Below are 23,090 nucleotides of genomic sequence, written 5' to 3'. Positions count from 1 at the left end.
ATTTCTATGCCTTTCATGATTCTGTAAATAGCTATCAAATCTCCTCTCTCTCTTCTTTGCTCTAGTGTCTGTAGTTCAAGTTTTTGTAGTCTCTCTTCATATGATAGTTTTGAGAGTGTTGGTGCCAGTTTTGTAATTGCTCTTTGTATTCTTTCAAGTTTTTTTATACATTTTTTTGTACTTGGTGACCATATTGTTGCTGCATATTCTAATCTTGGTCTTATCAGGGTGATTAGGATTTTCCTCACCATTTCTTCATCCAGGTATGTAAATGCAACTTTGATTGTTCTTATTAAATTATAAGTTTCTCCAAAAATCTTATTTATATGTTTTTCAGGTGACATATTATTCATAACAATGACTCCCAGGTCCTTCTCATTTTCTACTTTTTTTATTCCCTCTTCTCCCAAATTATATGCTCCTGTTATTCTGTTTTTGCTTTTTCCAAATTCCATTATACTACACTTTTTTGTATTGAACTCCATCTCCCACTTCTTACTCCATTCCTGTACTTTATTTAGATCTCTCTGTAGTGATTCACAATCTTCTTCAGTTTTCACTCTTTTCAGTAGTTTTGCATCGTCTGCAAAGAAGCTCATATAGCTTTCAATTCCTTCATCCATATCATTAATATATATAGCAAACATTATTGGGGCCAGGACTGTTCCCTGCGGGACACCGCTTATTACTTCATTCCATTTTGAGTGCTGGTTTCTTATCACTACTCTCATTTTTCTTTCTTGCAAAAAGTCTTCCATCCAATTTAGTAATTTACCTTGTATTCCTCCTTCAGATTCTAGTTTCTTAAGCAACTTCTTATGTGGTACTTTGTCAAAAGCTTTTTTTAGGTCTAGAAATGCACAATCAGCCCATCCATCTCTTTCTTGTATTATATCTATTAGCCTTGAATAGAAACATATTAAATTAGTGACGCATGATCGTCCTTGTCTGAATCCAAATTGCCTTGGATTTAGTACATTGTTTTTTTCCAAGTATTTTACCCATCTATTTTTGATAATTCTTTCACAAATTTTTGCTATTGTACTTGTTAGAGAGACTGGTCTATAGTTGGTAGGTTCTTCTTTATTTCCTCCTTTATATATAGGTACTATATTTGCTTTTTTCCAATCTTCTGGAACTTTTCCTTCTTTCAAGGAACTGCTTATTATGCTATGTATTTTGTCTGCCAGTTCATTCCTGCATTCTTTCAGAATCCAGTTTGCTATTTCATCTGGTCCATGTGATTTTCTGACATCAAGATTACTCAATTGTATCAATATTTCATTCTTTGATACTTCTATTTTTTCTATAGGGGGGACTTTCTCTTTCCATTCAATCTCTTCAGGTTGTATGTTCTCCCTTGTAAACACTGATTTAAAATGTTTGTTCATAATTTCCGCCATTTCCATTTCCTCAGTGTATTCAACTCCCTCCTGTCTTAATTTCTCCAAGTCCTGTTTGTTTTTCAGTTTATTGTTTACAAATCTGTAGAATAGTTTTGGTTGATCTTTACATTTTTCTATGACGTCTTTTTCATATTTTCTCTTTTCCTCTCTGCACGTTTGTACATATTCATTTCTATAACTGGTATATATTTTCCATTTTTCAGGTTTTCTGTCTTTTTTCCATCTGGTCCAGGCTTTGTCTCTTTTGTCTTTTAACTCCCTACAACTTTTGTTGTACCAGCATTTTACATATTCTTTTTCTTGTTTTTGTCTTGGGACATACTTTTCCACTCCTTTTTTGTAAATTTTTGTCAAAATATTCCATTTCTTTTCCACTGCTGTTTCTTCTTTGTATATTTCTTCCCAGTTTCTTGTTGAAAGAATTCTCTTATTTTATCAAAGTTTGTTTTTTCATACATCATTCTTCCTTTATATTGTTCATTTCTTTTGATATATTTTTCTTCATTAAGTTCCAGTTCAATCAATATGTGGTCACTTTTACCTATTGGTGTTTTATATTCAATCTTGTCCACTATTCTAGGTTCAGATGTAATTAATAAGTCTAGTCTCGATGGTTCTTCTTCATTTCTATACCTAGTGTTCTCCTGTATCCATTGTGTCATTTTGTGGTCAATAATCATCTCAAGTAGAGCGTTTCCCCATGAGTCATCTCCACCCTTTACTGTCATTTCTTCCCAGCAGATTTCTTTGCAATTAAAGTCGCCCATCATAACTATTCCTCCATCTTCCATTATTTTATTTAACGTTATCTTTGTGTGTGTGTGTGTGCGTGTGTATGTATAATTTTTTTTCTTTTTACATTTCAGACAAGGCTGTACCAAGAAGTTGGGTTTTCAGAAGAGCGGAACAAAAGTGCATATGAATTTAGACAATTGGAGCAACAGAACCCATGCCTTTCTTTCCAGCCATCTGTGTACTCATTTTGACTTTCTTTTATTTACATTATTCCCCCAGTAGTTGCATTTTTTTTAAACCTCTATTTTATGCACAAGTTCATGGTTCTTAATAAGCACTAACCAAGCTACTCGTGGAAATCCCATGGAAATTGCAAGAATTTGGGAATACATATTCTGCCTTATGATCCCAGGTCAATAAAACAGTAAATTATCAGTAATGCTATGCAATCCAGATAACTATGAAGAAACATTCATTAGTAAAACTGAGTGGGCAAATCCCTCCATTGGTCTTATTGTCTGTATCGAGATCTGAGATGATTTCTCTGTAGGAGGTCATCTGTGCTGCCAAATTGTGATTTCAAGTCTCTTGACTCTTCTTCAGTGGCTTAGTAGTGGCTGTCTCTATGTTAGAGTTGCTACTGAACTGAAAATGTTAGATTGTATTTAAGGGAGCCCTGGGCGTGAAAACTCGAAAAATTCTGGAAAATGAACGAATTTTAGGTAAAGATTTCAAAAGATTCTCCATGATGGTGGTAACACTCAAACCAAATATTAGAGCTCAGCTCCGTTTCTTTTCTTATAAAATAAAATAAATAAATTTTTGGCGACCTCTGGCAACCCCATTGTATAAAAGAATTTGAAATAAGTCAAAATTTCGATAGCCATTTTTTTTTTTTTTTTTTTTTTTTTTTTTTTTTTTACTGCAATTAATATCTATGGAGATATCTGGCAGCTTGATATGGAGGTATCTGGCAATTTGACTAAACTCACAGAACGATGCTAAAAGGAGAGACTAGTAGCTGTCGAAGTGTGAAAGCAGGAGGATGCCATTTTCTCATGCTATTCATGCACGCGATCATTTCATTTTATTTATTTTTTATTCCAACAGATAAGCATTTCAAAAGATTCTCTATAATAATGGTAACACTTCGACCAAAAATTACATCTCAATTCCGTTTCTGTTCTTATATGTAAAATGAAATAAATAAAAATTGGCGACATCTGGTAAGTATCTCTCTTGCACGTCAAATAAATCTTTCATTTATTCTACCAATAACAAATAACCAATATTCATTATTCTACCAACAATAACTGTGGGAGGGGTGAAGAGAAATAGTAACTTTAATTTGGTAATAAAATAGAATAAAGGAAAATATAATTTAATGTCCGTGCATCCCTTTAAATGTCCGTACGGCATTTAAATGGCGCTACTGAAAAGTTTGTTTTCGTTCAATTCATCAAATTATAACTCGCCCATTTATATACAAATTTTCACTTTTTTTTTCTATTTGGTAGAGAATTGTAAGACGTAAATATCTGGAAGTCAAAATAAAGCAAATTCTTTAGCAGTATTTTTCTGTCAATTATTTTTCCTCAGAAATTTAATCTTTTTTACAATATGTACACATATATATATATATAAAATATATATAAAAAAAAATCATTGTTATTCTCATAAGAGGTAAATAAAAAAAATCTACTCCCCAAAATGTTCACATAGGGCCACTCTTCAATTGGACCTTAAGCAAAAAATATTTGGTAAGACTTTTTCCACGATATTAGTTGAAGTTACTGAACATTTTGCCCATTAACTCTTAGATAAATATGGTATTTTTAAGTGCAAGGAAGTGATGCTACATGTATTAATAGGTAATCAGAAAAGGAAATGATTGATAAATTTTGTGTGTCTGAATAACTAATTCGGTCGTACCGCACAAGAGTACGGGTGTCCGGGACCCCCTTAGGGTTGATTCACACAATCGGTCCGGTCGCGCTCCGCTCTCGGTTCTGAGGTATTTACATCGCCCCTCCCTCGACACCAGTAGAAGTCTTACCATCAGTTACGAAGGATGTGTGACTTATCTGACGCCGAGTTGGCAATAATCGCTATTGTACTTGAAGAAGAAGAAGGAAAACAAAATGGAAAAAGAAAGAGATTGTGGGCTCATCCTATGTTGCAAGATAGGAAGACTGAAGGAGAATTTCATACTCTGCATCCTCGTCTTACTGATGATGAGAGTAAATTCCACAGCTATTTCAGAATGAACAAAGGAACATTTGAGAAAATACTATCCAAAACTGAGGATGACCTGAAATGTACCAGAAGATGCTGCACTTCCTGGCACTGATGTGCTAGCACCATACGTTATAGTGGGAGATGAGGCTTTCCCGCTGAAGAGAAATTTGATGAGGCCCTACCCAGGTTCATAGACTGAACATAAGGTAGAGAAGAGGATTTTTAATTATAGATTATCTAGAGCCAGGAGGTTAGTTGAGTGCACATTTGGTGTTCTAGTGCAAACCTTCAGAATATATTTAAGGAAACTTAAAGCTATGCCTTCTAACGCTAATGCAATCATTACAACAACATGCATACTTCACAATCTGATACACCCAAATACATACATATACCAAGGCTTTTTCCCCCTTCCAAGGGAGGTAGCCAAAAAGGGAAAGGCATAAAAACACTCCCACCCATTTCATCCCTACATACACTCCACACCCCTCCCACCCTTCCTCTCATCTGAGCACCTCCTGGATGACGGGTCATCCCTGCACCCTGCCCACCGCCCTGGGTCAGAAGCAGTGTCGCAAGACACAGCACATCCACAGCAAGGCCGCTTCATTTAATCGGCGACCCCCCCTCTCCGTCCCCCTTTGCATATAAGGCGAGGACGGGGAGAAATCCCTTCGGGCTGCGTCAAAATTTACTCACACATACTACCCCACCCCCCGCCCATTCCTCCTCATGCAGTCACAACATCATCCATATACAACCATTCTCCACTCACCTCTGTCTTCCGTCCTCTCCCTTCCTTCCTCAACAGACATTCCCCTCTTCCCCAAAGCCCCCTTTACCCCATCCATCCACCTCATCCTAGGACGTCCCCTCATGTTCACTCCCTCCACATCTGCCTTCCATACCTCTTTTACTAGTCTTTCTTCACTCATTCTTTCCATGTGTCCAAACCATCCTAATATTCTTTCATCAACCCTATCTCCCAAATCCTTTTTCACTCCTGTTCTCCTCCTCACCTCCTCATTTCTCACTCTATCCAGCCTAGTAACCCCCACCATACTTCTCAGACACCTCATCTCAAACACATTCAAACTCCTTCTCTCTTCTTCTCTTATGTTCCACGTTTCTGCCCCATACAGTACTGTTGGCACAATCACTCCTTCATACAGTCTCCTCTTCGCATCCATTCCCAAATGTCTATTCCTCATTACACTCTTTAAACCACCAAGGCATTTACTCGCTTCTCTCAATCTACATTCTACCTCCACCTTCACTCCACCTTTTCCTGCTACACTTGCACCCAAGTATCTAAAACTATCCACTTCCTCCAGTCGCTCTCCCTTAATGTTCACTTCCAGTCTACTGCCACTTTCACCCCTTGTACATCTCATCACCTTACTTTTACCCACATTTATCTTTAGCTTTCTTCTATCACATACTCTCCCAAACTCTGTCACCAGCTTCCTCAATCCCTCCTCTGACCCTGCCACAAGCGCAGTGTCGTCCGCAAGCAACAGCTGGCTCACCTCCCACTTTTCTCCATTTTCTTTAACCATCTCCAATCCCTGACTCACTACCCTAGCATTCACCTCTCGCACCACCCCATCCATGTATAAGTTGAACAGCCAGGGCAACATAACGCATCCTTGACGAAGTCCCACCTTTACTTCAAACCACTCACTCTCTCCATTTCTAATCCTAACACATGCTCTACTACTCTCATAAAAACTCTTGACAGCTCCCAAAAGCTTTCCTCCTATCCCATAAATCTGCATAACCTCCCACAGTGCCTTTCTGTCTACCCTATCATAAGCCTTTTCCAGATCCATAAAAGCCCAAAAAACATCCCCTTTCCTATAGCTTTCTCACATATCTGTCTTACCACAAAGATCTGATCTACACAACCTCTACCCGTCCTAAATCCACACTGTTCCTCACCAATTACTCCTTCTGTTCCTCTCCTAATCCTCTCAACCAAGATCCTCCCATAAGCCTTCCCTACTACACCCAACAGGCTAATCCCTCTGAAATTACTACATTCACACTTGTCCCCTTTTCCCTTGTAAAGAGGAACTATACAGGCACTTCTCCAGTCCTCCGGTACTCTACCCTCTCTCCAGCAAACATTAAATAACCTCACCAACCAGTCCACCATCACTGAACCTCCCTTTTTCAGACATTCTGCATGGCATCCATCCAGACCAGGTGCCTTACCTGCTTTCATCATCTTTACAACTGCCTTCACCTCATCCTTCCTTATTTCTCCTCCATTCTCCTCACTCATCACTCTCATTTTCTTCGCATTTCCCACTGCAGCTATCTTTCCTTCCCTATCCTCCTTCACATTTAGCAACTCCCTAAAATATTCTGCCCATCTTCCCCTTACTGCCAACTCTTCCATTATCATCTCTCCATCTGTACCTTTTACCTTTTCTTCTCTACTTGATTCGCCTCCTCTTCCTCTCTTTATTTCTTTCCAAAACATCTTTTTATTACTTTCAAAATTTTCTGTCATCCTCCTACCCCATTTCACATCTGCTCTCCTCTTTGCCTCCTTTACCTTTTGCTTTACTTCTCTTTTCTTTTCTTTGTACGTCTCATATGACTCCCCCGTCCTCTTTTGTAACCAATCTGTGAATGCTCGCTTCTTCTCTTCTACAACCTTCTTTGTTTCCTCATCCCACCATTCACTACCCTTTCTTCTATTTCCCCCTGTCCTTCTTGTTCCACACACCATCCTTGCACACTTTAAGACTCCCTCCTTGAACCATCCCCATTCCTCCTCCACACCCATCTCTGCTCCATCCTTTACTCCCTCCCACTCCTCCTTCAGCTTCTTTTCGTACTCCTTCTCCTTTTCCTTTTCATTCAAGGAGTTCACTCTAACAACCTCCCTACCTTTTGTCCCTTTCCTCTTTCTCCATCTATCCTTTTCATTCAAGGAGTTCATTACCAGATACTGTTGTCGTGCCTCCATCAAACACAGTACGTCCAATGAGAGGAAGAGGGGGGAATGCTACAAAGGAGCCTTTTGGCGTGAGAGAAACACTGAAAGATTATTTCAGCTCCCCAGCTGGTTCAGTGCCTTGGCAAAATGATAAAATATAAGTAGACAAACAAACTTGTGTAGGAATATTTGTTGAGTGAGCTAAGGAGATGCATTTCCGCAGTGGATAATAGGCTGTTATTATACATATGGAATTTCTTTCTTCGGTTAATAATGTGTATTTTTTTCACTAAGTAACTTGGCAATATGATAAGTATGCAAACATAATTGTATAGGAAAATTGTTTAGTGAAGATAGGAAATGCATTTCCACAGTGGACATTAGGCTATTGTATGGAATTTCTTACCTTCACAACCCAGCTGCCTGCTTATTTCAACACAGCTTCTTCTTTTCGCCACGTTATCACTGTAGTGCAGCGAAGTCAGGTCATACAGCTCTGGTTTACCTTTTGACTAGTTCTGTTAGCATTTCACCTGAATCCACAAAATTAAAGTAAGTTTTGTAGGTTATATTTTATTCAGTTGGTGCTTATGTATATCCTCACTGTACGCATTGTCATTGTATCAGTGATAAATAAAAAGAAAACGTATTTTTATCATTTTTCTAACTTTCTCATGATCCCATTGTGGTGTTTTCTTTGGATTATCCATGGTTTGGTAGGACAGAAGGTAACACTACTTGCTTATATGAAGGCTGAATCTCGACTGGAGTGGAGCAGGACCGTGGCAACTGAGTTCACACTGGCGCTCACGGTCCGCTCTCGCTCCAGTAAAAATATCTTTTGACGGAACCGTGACCGGAGCGAGAGCGCCAGTGTGAATGCTTCCACTGAAATTAATGAGACAATAATGGACCGGACCGATAGTGTGAATCAAGCCTTAAGGGCTGGACTAGCCGGGTGATCTCTTCCTGTGCTCATGTTGGATTTGTCCGGCAACAGAGTTCCTCCTCATGCTTGGTAGCGCTAACAGGTCAGACATCTGGATGTTCATACTAGGGTTCATATCTTTGATTAATAGCTCTTCCAAGATGGGGAGGCAACAGGTATCTTGGCATGTCATTATGATGTTCGTATTTTTCACCATTATTTCTCTTGTGAGGGTTGTGTGATGTTCCTGTCTTAAGGGGGTATGCGACACCTGGGGGGTGAATTTGGTCAAGATATAGTATTTTTCAAAACTGTGTTCAAAATGTTTGTATACCATTTAGAAATAAATCCCGACAAATAATTTTCTAGCCATGCGCAATTTAAATGTCTTGGGCGGGGTTTAAATGGACGGAGTTTAAGGCGCAACCCACACTAGAGGGAGGCGTGCCACTTAGGACCTTCAGGCGCATCGAATAACGTTGAAATTCGATTGAATTTACGCTTGCCCAATGCTTCAACGGCCAGTATGAGGGTGGAGGGGAAGGGAGGAAGGTGGAGGGATAGCTCTTGCCAACTTTGAGCTCAGCTGGACGTCAGTAGTGCTGGGCAAATACCGCTAATTTCAGAACCGGAATTACCGGTAAACAACAATGCCGTTACCGGAATTACCGGTATTTTACCGGTAAAAGACTCGTGAGGTAGTAGTGACGTCCCAAGTTCGAGTCGCCTTTATGACTTAAATCTTTAAATAAATTTCATCTTACTATGGTGTATAGTCACAACTCAAGTTTTGTAACGTTGTCACTATAAAAATCGTGCCTGCATCACGAACGAAGGAAGCACTAACCTACCCTACATGCCTACCGGTGCTATAGGCAAAATGTAAAGAGAAAAAAAAATATATATATATGTATATGTATATATTTGTGTGTGTGTGTATACATATACATATGTATACACACACACATACATATATAAATATATATATATATATATATATATATATATATATATATATGGGTCTTTTCCGTTTGGCGACGCGGAATTTTTCGATGAAACTTTCACAATTGATATAGTTTCGTATGCTGATCACAGAAATAACAATTTTTTTTTAAGAAATCAAAGAAAGTGCCGAAAAAAACTGTTTTAATGGTTAAATATTACCGAGACCTTAGATCCAAAGACCAAGGTGAATCACACACACACACACACATCTGTCCAGGGTTGAAATAATTTCAGTATCGCTGCGCTCCGAGTCGTTACTCCAACTCTCGTGGGCGGGGAGTTGGGAGGGGGTGCGTGTAAGGTCACAGCATTACCCATAGATCAGTCATATGAGCTCTGATCTCTCTTCCGAGGGGGAAATTGATGTCGATCACGAGCCCAGCACGTGATCCAAAGACCAAGGTGAATACCCAAGGATATATTAGATTTCATTGTCAGCATGTTTTTTATTTATTTCCTCAATTATTTTTTCATACAAATTAGTTCATATTCTTATCTAGAAACAGAAAATATTGGCATTTTCATCACTTAAGCATATATATATATATATATATATATATGCAATAAAAACACTAGGAGCGTGTGTTCACAAATGCGTAAATAACCACTAGGAAAAAGTAAACTAACGAAGCAGAGCGCTTTCGTGTAATTACATCTTCAGTGCAGATACAAAGAAGGAATTATATGAATCATATAATTCCTTCTTTGTATCTGCACTGAAGATGTAATTACACGAAAGCGCTCTGCTTCGTTAGTTTACTTTTTCCTAGTGGTTATTTACGCATATATATATATATATATATATATATATATATATATATATATATATATATATATATGGGTCTTCGTTTGGCGACACGCGGAATTTTTCGATGAAACTTTCACAATTAACATAGTTCCGTATGCTGATCACAGAAATAATATTAATTCTAATGAGAAATTAACAAAAGTGCCGAAAAAACTGTTTTAATTGTAAAAAATTACCGAGACCTTAGTGGTACATACTTGCTTAATGGTAAAAGTTTAACCGGTAAAATTAGCGGGACACTGGGCCCGTCAGTACAACTCAGTACCACCAAGCCGAGACGTGCTTACCGCTCTCTGAGTGTTATGGTATAGCTTATCGGTTAACGGAGCCTTAACGGTAGTAGAATTTTTGCAGGTAAGCTACCGTCAAGGTTGTTACCGATAAAACCCGTAACTACCGGTAGCTGCCCACCACTACCGTCAGTACCGTCACTCACTACCACTAAGCCGAGACGTGCTTACCGCTCTCCGAGTGTTATGGTATAGCTTATCGGTTAACGGAGCCTTAACGGTAGCAGAATGTTTGCCGGTAAGCTACCGTTAAGGTTGTTACCGATAAAACCGGTAACTTTACCGGTAGCTGCCCACCACTAGACGTCAGTTACCTGCTAGCTTTGAAAGGGAAAGTATGCATGTCTCATGAGCTCTCCTGGCAATATATTACTTTAGCTAGTACATATTACTCATTAGTACAGTCATCATGGGTAGCAAAAAGAACATCTACAATGAGAAAAAAAAAACAGTTAAAGATGGCAAACAAAGACGACTAGCCTCTCATTCCACAACTGCCCTCACTTCCACCTCTCTCAACATCTGTAGTCAGGTCTACACCATCAAATACTTCATTCATCTTGAATACAGCAAGAAAATTAGATATTAGTTATGAAATTGTACAGAGGGAAGATAAGAATGAACGTGAATTTATGATTGTGGAGAAGAGCAGTTTTTTGCAGTGGATAAATTCGTTTGTTAGATGCCAGTGTGGTGAGAAGATGTATGTTGAAGTGAAAGGAGAATGTGGAATGGTGAAGACATTTCAGGCAGAATGTAAGTTGTGCTCTGAAAAGAGTGTTACGGGCGGCTGGTATGTGAAGATACGTTACGTATAACGGATAAGTGCTTAAGAACCAGCTCACTTCTAGAAGCCACTGTAGGACTGAACTATCTGGTCAGGGCCTAGATAATTCGTAAGACTAGAAGTAAAGGTAACAAAGAAGATTCCAGGAAAGGAATATTAAACTAGCGATAAAACTAGTAAACGAAATTATTAATATGGAAAATATTTACAGGCAATCAACACAAAAGAGAATGGGCAGTAGGGTCAATGGGACCGTTACATGATTATGAGAATATGGAAATTATCGTCCAAATAAGAAACACAAGACACGTATACAATATGGTACTATCTAAGTACACAGAGATCAGGAACATGCATCAAAATAAGTAATAAGTACAAATATAAGTAAAGTAATGCAATGTATATCAGACACGTAATGTAGGCAAAAAGGGTGATCACTTCACACCAATCGTCTCATGAATCTAAACCTTCTAGTTTTTATCAAGAGATCAATATGTGGGAAAATGACCAGGAATGAGCGATTTCCACCGCTTATATACCATTGGACCGGAAGCGGGATACTTCCGGTGAGGTGTGCGAGTGAGTGAAAGGGGGGGAGGAGGGTAAGTTAACACACGTCAACATGGGTAGTTTTAGGACCCTCGACTCGCTTGAACAATCTATTTATTTAGTAACTGTCAAATCTGTGCGCTCCGAACTATTCAGGATTTCGCTTGTCTGTTTGTTCTACAAGAGTGCGCACCTCTCCGCACGTAGGCAAGATTACATATAGTGGACGGGCGTTACTGCTTAACATTGTTACAATACATACATAGACAAGAAATATGAACATAGTTATGTAATACAAAGGAACACAATTCTATAACATAATTACACATATGACGTAATATCTAATATTACGTTACAAGAGCAAATGATGTACTTCACCAGGCTGTAGAAATGAAAGTTATGAAGTACATAACAGAGTTGTGGAGGCCGGCTTACACTGTGGGGAAGTAAAAGAAGTAAAAGTTACTATCGATGGTTCGTGGAGTAAGAGAGGATTCACTTCCTAAGGCACCCACTGCTGGTTAAAATAAACCTCTTTCCAATGATTTAGATACCCCGAAGGCCCCGAGCAGTGAGGTTTCATATGAAAAAACCGACAACGGTGCAAAAAGCAAATAATATGATGGTGTCTGTGCGTCGCCACTACTGTGATATACTTATACTTTAGTTTTTCATTATTTAAAGTACTTATAATTTAGATATGTTGATGATTTTTACTGTACTTACCCAATACATAATAAGAATTAAGCCATGAAAGAATCAGTCAAATTGGTAAAACTATAAGCAAGTTACAGATATATTTATATTTCAAGTAGCCATATCTCCGTTTGATATATATATATATATATATATTTTACTTTTTTTTAATCATAAAAAAATCTAAAATACATCAGATTTAGATGAAACTTACAGGGAATATTACATTTAGTAACTGCTAGGGCCGGTCATTCGAATATTTTGAATAGGATGAAAGAGTTAGGAGTAATAATGGGAACAAGAGTATGCAGCAATGACGTGGTCACCAAGTACAAAAAAAAAAAAAAAAGTATAACAAAACTTTAAAGAATACAAAGAGCAATTACGAAATTGGCACCAACACTCTCAGAACTATCATATGATGAGAGACAAGCAAAACTTGAGCTACAGACATTAGAGGAAAGAAGAGGGAGAGGAGACTTGATAACTATTTATAGAATCATGAAAGGATTAGAAACTTTTTATAGAGAGGATCTAATAAAATGGGATAGTAGAGAAAGAAAATCAAGAAAGTTATAGAAGAGACCTGAAAAAGAACAGCTTTCCCCATAGGGTAAAAGACGTTTTGAACAATTGAGATGAAAATATGGTGTGTGCAAAAATGATACACGAATTTAAAAACAGTCTAGATAAAATGAGATATGAAGACAGGACACCATGAGCATAGCTCCCCTTCCAGTAAAGTACAACTAGGTAAATACACACACCAAAGGCTTCTCCTTTATAATGGAGGTAGCCCACTCACACCCATTATGCTCCCATCCACCACCCTTGTTTCCTTCTTATCTTAGTTCCTCATGGAAAAAGCAATGCAGCAAGATACAGCACATCCCCAGTAGAGCTGCCTTACATGGTGACCCCTCCCTGTCCCCCTCATGCAAAAAAATAGAGATGGAAAAATTCCTTTGGGCTTCACCAAAATATCATACATACAGGTATTTCTTGTTTTGTGTGTGTTCACTAAGATGCGACATTAAAAATATCATAATTAATTAAAATTGTGCAATCTGTTTGCTAAGATGCAGTTTGTCCCAACCACATTTCAAACAGTGTGCCACATGTGTACTTCTGCTGCCTGCCGACAGGTGACTGCTCCCGCACCTAGTTCAATGTTTACAGCCCTCTTGTTGTTTACAGTCACACCCAGCCCAGCGAGTGACTGTGAGAAGTGAGGGAGGATCGTGTTAAGGTTAATGGGTGCTTTATACTTTATTTACACCTTAGTGATACATATAGGTTTAGAAATACATTTTTAGAACATGTTCACTTTAGTAGTCAAATAAATATGTTTTTTGTTAAAAATTGGATTTTTTTTTTCAGTTTGTGCGATGCCTGTTGGAACTCATATCTTGCACAAAACGAGAAATACCTGTACACAGCCATCCTCCGTTTGCCTCTGTCCCTAGCTGTCTCATTTCCTTGCTCAAGAGACATTCCCATCTTTCTCAAAGGCCCTTACACCATCCATCCATCTCATTCTTTTTTAGATTTAAAAAAGATAATAAGAAAAAGAAAACGACAATACGAAATGAACATTGCTGATAAATCCAAAGAGAATCCCAAAGAATTCTATAGTTACATTAGAGATAAAAAGGTTATTAGGAATCACATTGGTCCACTATTATCTGCTGACGGTCAACTTGAATATTCAAATGAAGGAATGTGTAATATCTTAAACAATTATTCTAGCTCGGTATTCGTAGACGAAACACCTCAAAGTGAACTCCAAACACCTGTGAAAAGTCTAGGGCAAGCTTACTCACTACGGTAAATATAACAAAAGAAAAAATTAAATGGTGTATAGATAAACTCAAAGTTGATAAAACACCAGGGCCTGACGGTTGGCATCCAAGAATCTTAAAGGAAATTAAAAATGAGATTGTTGTTCCATTAGAAATTATTTTCAAGAAATCCATCATATCCGGAGATGTCCCAAGAGAATGGAAGCTAGCTAACGTTACTCCCATATTCAAAAAAGGTGACAAAAAGAGACCAAATAACTATAGGCCTATAAGTTTGACTTCAATCGTAGGAAAAATAATGGAAACTATCATCAGAGATGCTATCGAACATCATTTAGAAAGTAATCGTTTGATAAATGATAGCCAGCATGGTTTCAGACGGAAACGTTCTTGCGTGACTAACTTACTCGAATTCTACAACACAGTTATATCGAATTATGACAAAAGAAACAATATAGATTTAATATATCTAGACTTTGCAAAAGCTTTTGATACCGTCCCACACGAAAGACTACTTACTAAATTAGCTTCGCACGGAATAAGTGGTAGCCTATTAAGTTGGACTAGTAATTGGTTGAATGGTCGAAAACAAAGAGTTGTTTAAATGGAAAAACTTCTAGATGGGAAAATGTTACAAGTGGAGTTCCTCAGGGTTCCGTTCTTGGGCCACTTCTATTTATAGTATATATAAATGATATAGACCATGGACTAAAATCTACTGTTTCCAAATTTGCTGATGATACAAAACTGTGCGGAGTGGCAAATGATCACTTAAACCAATTAGATATTCAAGAAAATTTAGATAAGTTACAACAATGGTCTGAAAAGTGGCTAATGAAATTTAACACGAGTAAATGCAAGGTAATGCACATAGGTAAAAACAACAATAAGTACGATTACAAGTTATTTGGAAATTCGTTAACAAAAGTGGATAGTGAAAAAGATCTCGGCGTAATTATCAGTAACGACCTCAAATCATCCAAGCAGTGTATTTCAGCCTCTGAAAAAGCAAATAAGATTCTAGGACTCATTGCGCGATCTTTTGATTTCAAAAGTCCATCACTCATTAACAAGCTATATAAATCGTTAGTTCGTCCACATTTGGAATATGCTGTTTCTGTATGGTCACCGAATCTCAATAAAGACATTGACAGACTGGAAAAAGTACAACGGCGAGCCACAAAACTGATTCCAAATATCAAAAATAAATCATACGAAAATCGACTAAAACATATGAATCTGTTTTCCCTAAAAAAGCGTAGACTCAGAGGTGACTTGATACAGGTCTTTAAGATTCTAAAGGGAATTGACAACATCAAAAGTGACAAAATGTTCACATTGAATGAGAATCAGACAAGAAACAATGGTCTCAAACTATCCGGAAATAGATTCAATTTGGAAGTAGGTAGAAACAACTTTGCCAACCGTGTAGTTAATGAATGGAATAAACTTCCTGCTGAGGTAGTGCAATGTAGTTCAGTTCGAAGCTTTAAGAATCATTTAGATAAACACCTAAGCAAGATGCTGTAATGATTATAATTTATTTTATATTATTTGTTTTTGCTTTGTTATCATTTGTCGCTTGATTTTCATTTATTATTAGTTATGTGTCAATTTATTATTATTTGCTGTTTACCTGTTTGTTGGTTATTCAACTATACCTATGCATTTATTTATGTATTTTGTTTGTTGCATAAATTATTATGTTTTTTTTTTATTGTTATTGTTCTATTATTATTATGATTTTTTTTTCGCATCCGACCTAGATATGGACCGGGGGGGTCTCCTGTCGGCGTGCTCTGCCTTTGTAATCCTTTGTAAATTTACTCCATCTCTGCTCTCCACAACTCTTTTACTATTCTTTATTTATTCTTTCCACATGTCCAAACTATCCAAATACTCTTTCATCAGCCCTATCTATCCTCTCCCTTTCCATCCCTACTCTCCTCATATTTTTCACTCTATCCAACCCTGTAATCCCTATCCAACCCTGTAATCCCTACCATACTTCTCAGACACTTCATCTTGAATACATTTAAACTTCTTTCTGCCTCTTAAATTCCAAGTCTCCACCCTATAGAATGCAGTAGGCACAATCACCCCTTCATATAATCTCTTTGTATCCATTCCCAGATGAAAATCAACAAGAAAATAAACATATAATCAGTAGCTTCGTATAGTAATACGAAGCTACCAGGAGGTGCCAAGATAAGAGGGAGGGTAGAGGGTGGAGGAGAGAAGAGTGTATTAGGGATGGAATGGGCGGGAATGGTTTTTATGTCTTTATTTTTGGCTACCTCCCTTGTAAGGGGGAAAAAGCCTTTGGTATATGTATGTACAATCAGTAGCAAGCACAGGCTTTGTACAGAAGAAGGAAACTAATTTCAGTCTATAAACAGTTCCACAGCATGGTTCTCAACTATTAGGAAGATATAAACATCCTTCAAAGTTTTCAAAATAAAGCACTGAGAATAATAACAGGATGCCCTATAGAACAGTGCATACATAAAACAAAATCCTGTAAAACACACTCATCTCATTTAATCAGTCCCATTGCCCCAGGTCTTTCTTATAAGAGAATCATGGCTCTCACTCAGAGAAGGAATATAGTGTTGTTGTCTAAGGATTGTTAGTATATGGTAGTGTGGGATGACGTGCTCAACTGAAAATATATAAAATAAAATAGATCAAAATAAATGCTAGGGTATGTACTCCAGTGGATCTCAGGCTGCATATGGACCCTTCTCTGCCCTTTACAAGCCTCTCCACTGCTGACAATTCTGTGCCAGATTCATCCAGTCAGTTTCATCTCGACTTTGTTTTCATACTTCTTCCTTTATATCATCCATCTTGTCTTGGTCATCTTTTTATTGTTCCCAGCATTACTCTTGGTATTCTCTCTTTGCTCATTCTAGCAACATGTCCTACCCATCTCAACTTGTTCCTTTTTTATTACATCAGTAATTCTTGATTGTTGTGTAAGTTCTCTCAATTCTTCATTCCATTCTGTTATCCATCACTATAGTATAAAGCTTTATTTCAATCCAAATATCTTGATCCTAAAGCCTGCTTCAGTGGAATGGATGCAACATGAAAATTCAAGTCATCCAATTGCCTCCACCCTAACCTGATTGGTGCATTGTTGAATCTTGCATCATTCTTTTCCTGCCCCACTCACCTACTGCCATCTGTATGGCTTTTTTCACCCAGAATAATTGTGAAGAAGACAAGCAATGAAGTGAAACTCAAAGTATACAGCCCCCCCGAGGCCCAGTACTTTGATGTAGTGGGGGGCTTCCGTGTAGTAAGGACGGGCTGAGCTGTGCCAGCCAGGTGCAACCATACTGGAGAGGTCAGCCCCGAGCTACCAGACGAAAACTGAGCCAAAACTCTTTTTGTTGACGACCCTAGCTTGGCACTGATTATGGACTGGAATATTCGTAGGATTTGTCGCCCTCATCCTATGACAGTTGTTTTAGGATGAGGTTTTTGGGGTAGTGAATAGATAGGGGGTCCCTCACCCTTTTCCTTTGTGAATTCCCCTATCCCTATCCTTCATATTTGCTACCCTACTCTCCTTTTTCACCATCTTTCTCTAATACTTGTTAAGGAAGGTTCTGGTATCTTTGTGCCTTCCAAGCTACATGTCTGAACCCAGTCAAGTGGGGATGTATACCGCGAGGTCACTACTGCCTGCGAGGGCCGAAAGCTCACCGACTGGGGAATGCATGTTTGTGAGGTAGGTACTAGGCTGCTGACTTCCTTTCTCCCTATCCAGTACACATGCAGAGTGACTACGCCGGACCCATCCTAAATGGGACAAAACAAAAGAGGACAAACCCCGGGTTGTCAAAGTCTCTAACTCACCTCCGAGGCCCTGCATGTGTAAATAGTCGTTTCTGGAACTTCCCGACTCTGCAGAGACTTTTCTTTTATTGCGCGTGGCATCGGGCAACTGCAGTATCTTCCTTCTATGCACTGATTTCTCTTTCTTAATACATGGTGCGGCCTCATAGATATACACGATGATGGCGGCTGATGAAACAGAATGTTCTAAACCTCCACCACTACCTGATCCTCCTCCTAAACCCCCCGGTCCCTCTCCTAATATTGCCAATCCTAATGTTGACAATATTGACTCAACAAAAGTAAAAAACTCAGTTGACGACTCCGGCTTGAAAAAGGACCTCGGTAAAACCAATCAATCAAATACTGCCCCTAATAATCATAGAATCTTACATTTACAATATGCCTCTCTTGATAAGAGTTATACAGACTTATATGAAAAGTTCCGTAAATTTGGACAAATTAAAGAGATCAGAGTTAAACTAACTGGCAACTTTAAAGCTTGGCTAGTCTGGATCTCATTCCTTTCTAATCAGGATGCAGCTGCTGCCTGCTTGGATTATAATAATTGTAATGAGAATGAATCTTCAGCTCAACTTGTTGCTAGAGTGCCACCTAACTTGGATATCTTTTATCCAGCTAAGTGGCTCATTATCACTCTTGCAAAAGAACGTGCTAACTTGTTCGAGTTTAGAAGATTCTTGAAGAGTCACCTTGGCTGTGGTAATTTGAATAACTCCCAGGTATCACAATTTGGAAGAAATTCCTTCTTAATTCATGTAAATTCTTATGAAGAAGCTGCCATGGTGCTTAACTTGAAACAGAAATCGGACATTAAGGAAGTTAAACCCCACTACACCTTTAGTTATGCCAAAGGGGTAATTTTTAATAGAGATCTGTATGACTTTGATGAAGAAGAGATTTTAGAAATGTGCCCAACTAATGTTTGGAAGGTTGCTAAAATCCCTCGTTCTTCTATGATTATCCTAAGTTTTTGTGGTGAAGATCTACCTCATTATGTAGAGATAGAAAAAGAGATTGTTTATGTGAAGCAGTTTAAGCCCCGCCCCCTTCAGTGCTTTAACTGCTATGGTTTTGGCAATCCTTCCCGCAGATGTGCAAGGGACAAAATGTGTTTAATATGTGCTCAACCTGAACATGGGGATTGTTCCCGCCCAACAGTTTGTATAAATTGTAAAGAAGAGCATGATGCCAGAGATAAGAACTGTGTAATTTATAAGAAGGAACAGGAAATACTACTAAAAGCTCATGCAGAACATATAAGTGTAGGACATGCTAAAAGACTAATAAGTAATTCCAAAAGATACAGTGATGTTGTTAAAACAGTAAAGTGGATCAGCCAACAGTAGAAGGCAATAGAAATAAAAATGCCAATATTAATTCTGTTAACACTGAACCCAAGCCTCAGTGTAAAAGTGTTACTATGAAACCTAATGGTCTTTCTTCTTCTCAAGTAGGAATTTCTAGTACTTCTAAAGCCTCCTGTGCGGAGGTTTCCTCATCCCTTGTTGAAAGGGTGTCCCCTGCCCCATCTGGAGGGGCACCTAAGGTTTCTATTGTAGAAACCTCACAGGCTTCTTGTAATGAAGCCTCCTCTCAGGTAATCTCTCTTCCAGACTTGGGAGACTCCCCAGTAGAGGGATTGCTGACTAGTGTGCCTCACTCGGTAGAGGTGCACAGAAGCAATGAGGATCAAGGAAATGCTGAACCCAAGCCTCAGCGTGAAACAGTCACTACTAAACCAAATCGTTCCTCTCCACAAGTTGGAAATTGTAGTACTCGTCAACCCTCCTCTGCGGAGGTTCTCCCATCCCCAGTTGAGGGAATGCCTCCTGCCCCATTTAGAGGGGCACCTAAAGTTCTCATTGCTGGGACCCCACAGGGTTCCTCTAATAAAGCCTCCTCTCAATCAGTCAAACTTCCAAACTCGGGGGGCTCCCCAATAAAGGGATCACGGACTGATGTGCCTCACTCAGTCGACGCACACAGAAGCAAGGCTATGGAGTCTGAAGCTGTGCGCAGCACAAGACTCCACAGTCCACCGTCATCTCCATCCTCTTCCCCAAATCGTGATAAACAATCTAAGAAAGAAACTAATAACCCGAATTCTACATCGTCGGTCGGACCATCGTCAGAGAGGAGGATGCCACCCGCGAAAGCAAAGAAATTAGAAAAGAACCCACCTTGTAAACCCTCTCTCCCACAGACTTCTCTTATCAGACCAGTAGACCCCCCCAAAAAAAAAGAATACAGTATAATGTCCATAATTCAATGGAATATTCAAGGTTTTAATTCTCATCGAGAGCAGGTTGGGATTCTCTTTAAAGAACATGATGTGTCTGTTTTTTGTCTGCAAGAAACTATGCTTGGCAATTTATCCCCTAATGTTGGACTTAATTATAAATTTTACAGATCTCCTATGATTGGGGGCCGTGCCCATGGAGGTACTGGTATCATTGTTAAGAAATCTGTAAACCACAGAAGTGTCCAGCTACATTCGATGTTGCAGGCTTGTGCAGTACAAATCTTTACCACTAAATGGATCACTTTATGTTCTTTATATTTGGAACCTGAACTGGAAGATCGACTCGTAGACATATATAAGCACCCCCGTCAGTTTGAGTTAAATGACCTACAATCTTTGGTTGACCAGCTCCCTGAGCCTTTTATTCTAATGGGTGACTTTAACGCCAAGCATCCTCTATGGGGTGAATCAAGATGTGACCCCTGGGGCAATATAACTGAAGAATTTATTGATAGTAACGATGTCGTTTTGATGAATGACTGTTCCAAAACTAGGTTTGATGTCTTTCACAACTCAAGTTCTGCTATAGACCTAACTATTTGTTCATCATCCTTAAAATTAGACTACAGTTGGTCAATAGATGAAGAATTACATGGTAGCGATCACTGGCCTATCCATATCAAATATTTAAAGAACAGTCCCTCCTCTTGCTTACCTAAATGGACGACAGGAGAGGCTAATTGGGAATTATTTAGGAGATCCACAGGGATTAATTATAAGACTATTGATTTTTGTAGTAACTCTGATGCATATGACTACCTGGTAGACATGATACTCTCTGGTGCTTTCTCTTCCATTCCTAGGACAACTGGTAAACCTCAACGCCTAGTAGTCCCCTGGTGGAGCGATGAATGTGCTTTAAGCAGAAAGATTACAAGAACTTGCTATAAGAGATATCGGAGATACCCTTGTTTAGTCAATAAGATAACGTACAGAAGAGCTCGAGCAAAGCAGAAGAAAATCTTCAAGAAAAGAAGGAGGGAATCCTTCATTAAATATATTAGCGAATTGAAATATGACTCTTCCCCTATCTTAGTATGGAATAGGATTCGAAAATTACAAGGAAAGTTTACTCCATCTCCTTTATCCATTCTGAAGATAAATGACTCTTTTATATCAGATACAAGAGAAGTAGCAGAGGCTTTTGGAAGACACTATGCTGATATTTCAAGCCCAATACATTATTCAGATAATTTCAGAAGAATTAGAGCCAAGACCACGATTATTCCTCCTACCAATACGAACTCGGAGGCATATAATCTTCTCTTCACCTTGGATGAAATGGATCATGCCTTATCTCTATCCTCCCCAACCTCTCCTGGAGAGGATGACAATCTTTATTCCATGGTTGGTCACTTACCCATATCGTCGAAGAAATTCCTTTTAAATGTGCTGAACAAATTTTGGTGTTCTGGATCTTCTCCTAAATCTTGGAAGACTTCAATCATCATAGGAATCTTAAAGGCAAGAAAAGACTCTCATGACCCACAAAGTTACAGACCTATTGCTCTCACAAGCTGCATTTGTAAGATCTATGAAAGAATGGTTAATACGCGTTTAGTTTGGTTTTTGGAATCTAAAAATCTCCTATCTAACAGACAGTTTGGATTTAGAAGAAATAAGTGCACTCTGGACCCCTTACTTTTTATCACTCGTGAGATTCAGAATGCTTTCGCAATTGAGAACTCTAGCATTGGTGTGTTTTTTGACTTGAAAAGTGCCTACGATACTACCTGGCAGGGAGGCATTTTGAAGCAAGTTGCAGAGTGGGGTATCGGGGGTAATATGTTCAATTGTTTAAAGGACTTCTTATCTGACCGTTATCTAAAAGTCCGAGTGGGCTCTTCTTTCTCTTGTGCATATCTCCATGAGGAAGGGATTCCCCAAGGAAGTGTTCTGAGTCCTACACTCTTCAGCATAGCCATTAATAGTTTATTAGAACAAGTTCCCTCAGGAATTCATGGATTGGCTTATGCTGATGACTTCGCTATTTTGTGCAGCAAATCGACAACATTAGAAACGGGCCAAAAGATTCAAGAGGCTAATTGCAGGGGCTTCAGATTCTCTGCTGAAAAAACCAAAGCCATAAGGTATTCCAGACTAAGACGCAAGGAAGAAATACCAACACTATTCTTAGAGGGTGTCATATTACCGTATGAAGATGAAGTAAAATATTTGGGTCTGGTATTGGATAAAAGGTTGACATTCACAAATCACATAAACGAGGTTGTATACACTGTCAAACAGCGACTTAATATACTAAAAGTAGTGTCTCGTTTCAACTGGGGAGCAGATCGTGTAACTTTAATTAGGCTTTACCAAACGTGCCTTAGCAAAATGGATTACGGATGTCAAATTTATGGATCGGCATGCAAAAGTTCACTGAAGAAGCTTGATATAGTCCACAATATGGCTTTACGGATCTGTTCGGGAGCCTATAGAAATTCTCCAGTGGATACCTTGTATGTGGACGCAGGAATTCCTCCCCTCTATATTCGCAGGGAGGAATTAAGCCTTAGTCTTGACATCCAAACAGAATCCAAACTTCAAATTTGTAAAGCAGCCGGTAGACAGAGCTCCAAGGAAAAGTACTCTGCCAAAACCTTTAGAAGTGAGATGTGAAGTTGGGACAGAGAAGATAGAACTTGTTCCTAACACAATTGCTGAGATCACGCCTCCCAAATTCCCTCCTTGGAACCGATGCCCCACTGAAATATGTCCTCT

At 38.7% G+C, this 23,090-nt stretch overlaps 1 protein-coding gene across 6 annotated transcripts in view; it reads left to right on the top strand.

The window, feature by feature from the left end:
- Positions 1 to 3,053, top strand: part of ida (anaphase promoting complex subunit 5 ida) — a 334,874-nt gene extending 331,821 nt beyond the window's left edge. For all 6 annotated transcript variants that reach the window (XM_076201024.1, XM_076201023.1, XM_076201022.1 and 3 more), the window contains exon 17: positions 2,273 to 3,053. In XM_076201024.1, the coding sequence (XP_076057139.1) occupies positions 2,273 to 2,392 (120 nt within the window). In that variant the 3' untranslated portion in view covers positions 2,393 to 3,053. The remainder of the gene's footprint in view (positions 1 to 2,272) is intronic.
- The last annotated feature ends 20,037 nt before the right edge of the window (positions 3,054 to 23,090 follow it).

The sequence above is a fragment of the Oratosquilla oratoria genome, chromosome 17 (assembly GCF_046742065.1).
Source record: "Oratosquilla oratoria isolate Oo_2021 chromosome 17, ASM4674206v1, whole genome shotgun sequence".
NCBI classification, from domain to species: domain Eukaryota; kingdom Metazoa; phylum Arthropoda; class Malacostraca; order Stomatopoda; family Squillidae; genus Oratosquilla; species Oratosquilla oratoria.
The sequence above is the reverse complement of the archived record's forward strand: the minus strand, read 5'-3'. Positions and strand labels throughout refer to the sequence as shown.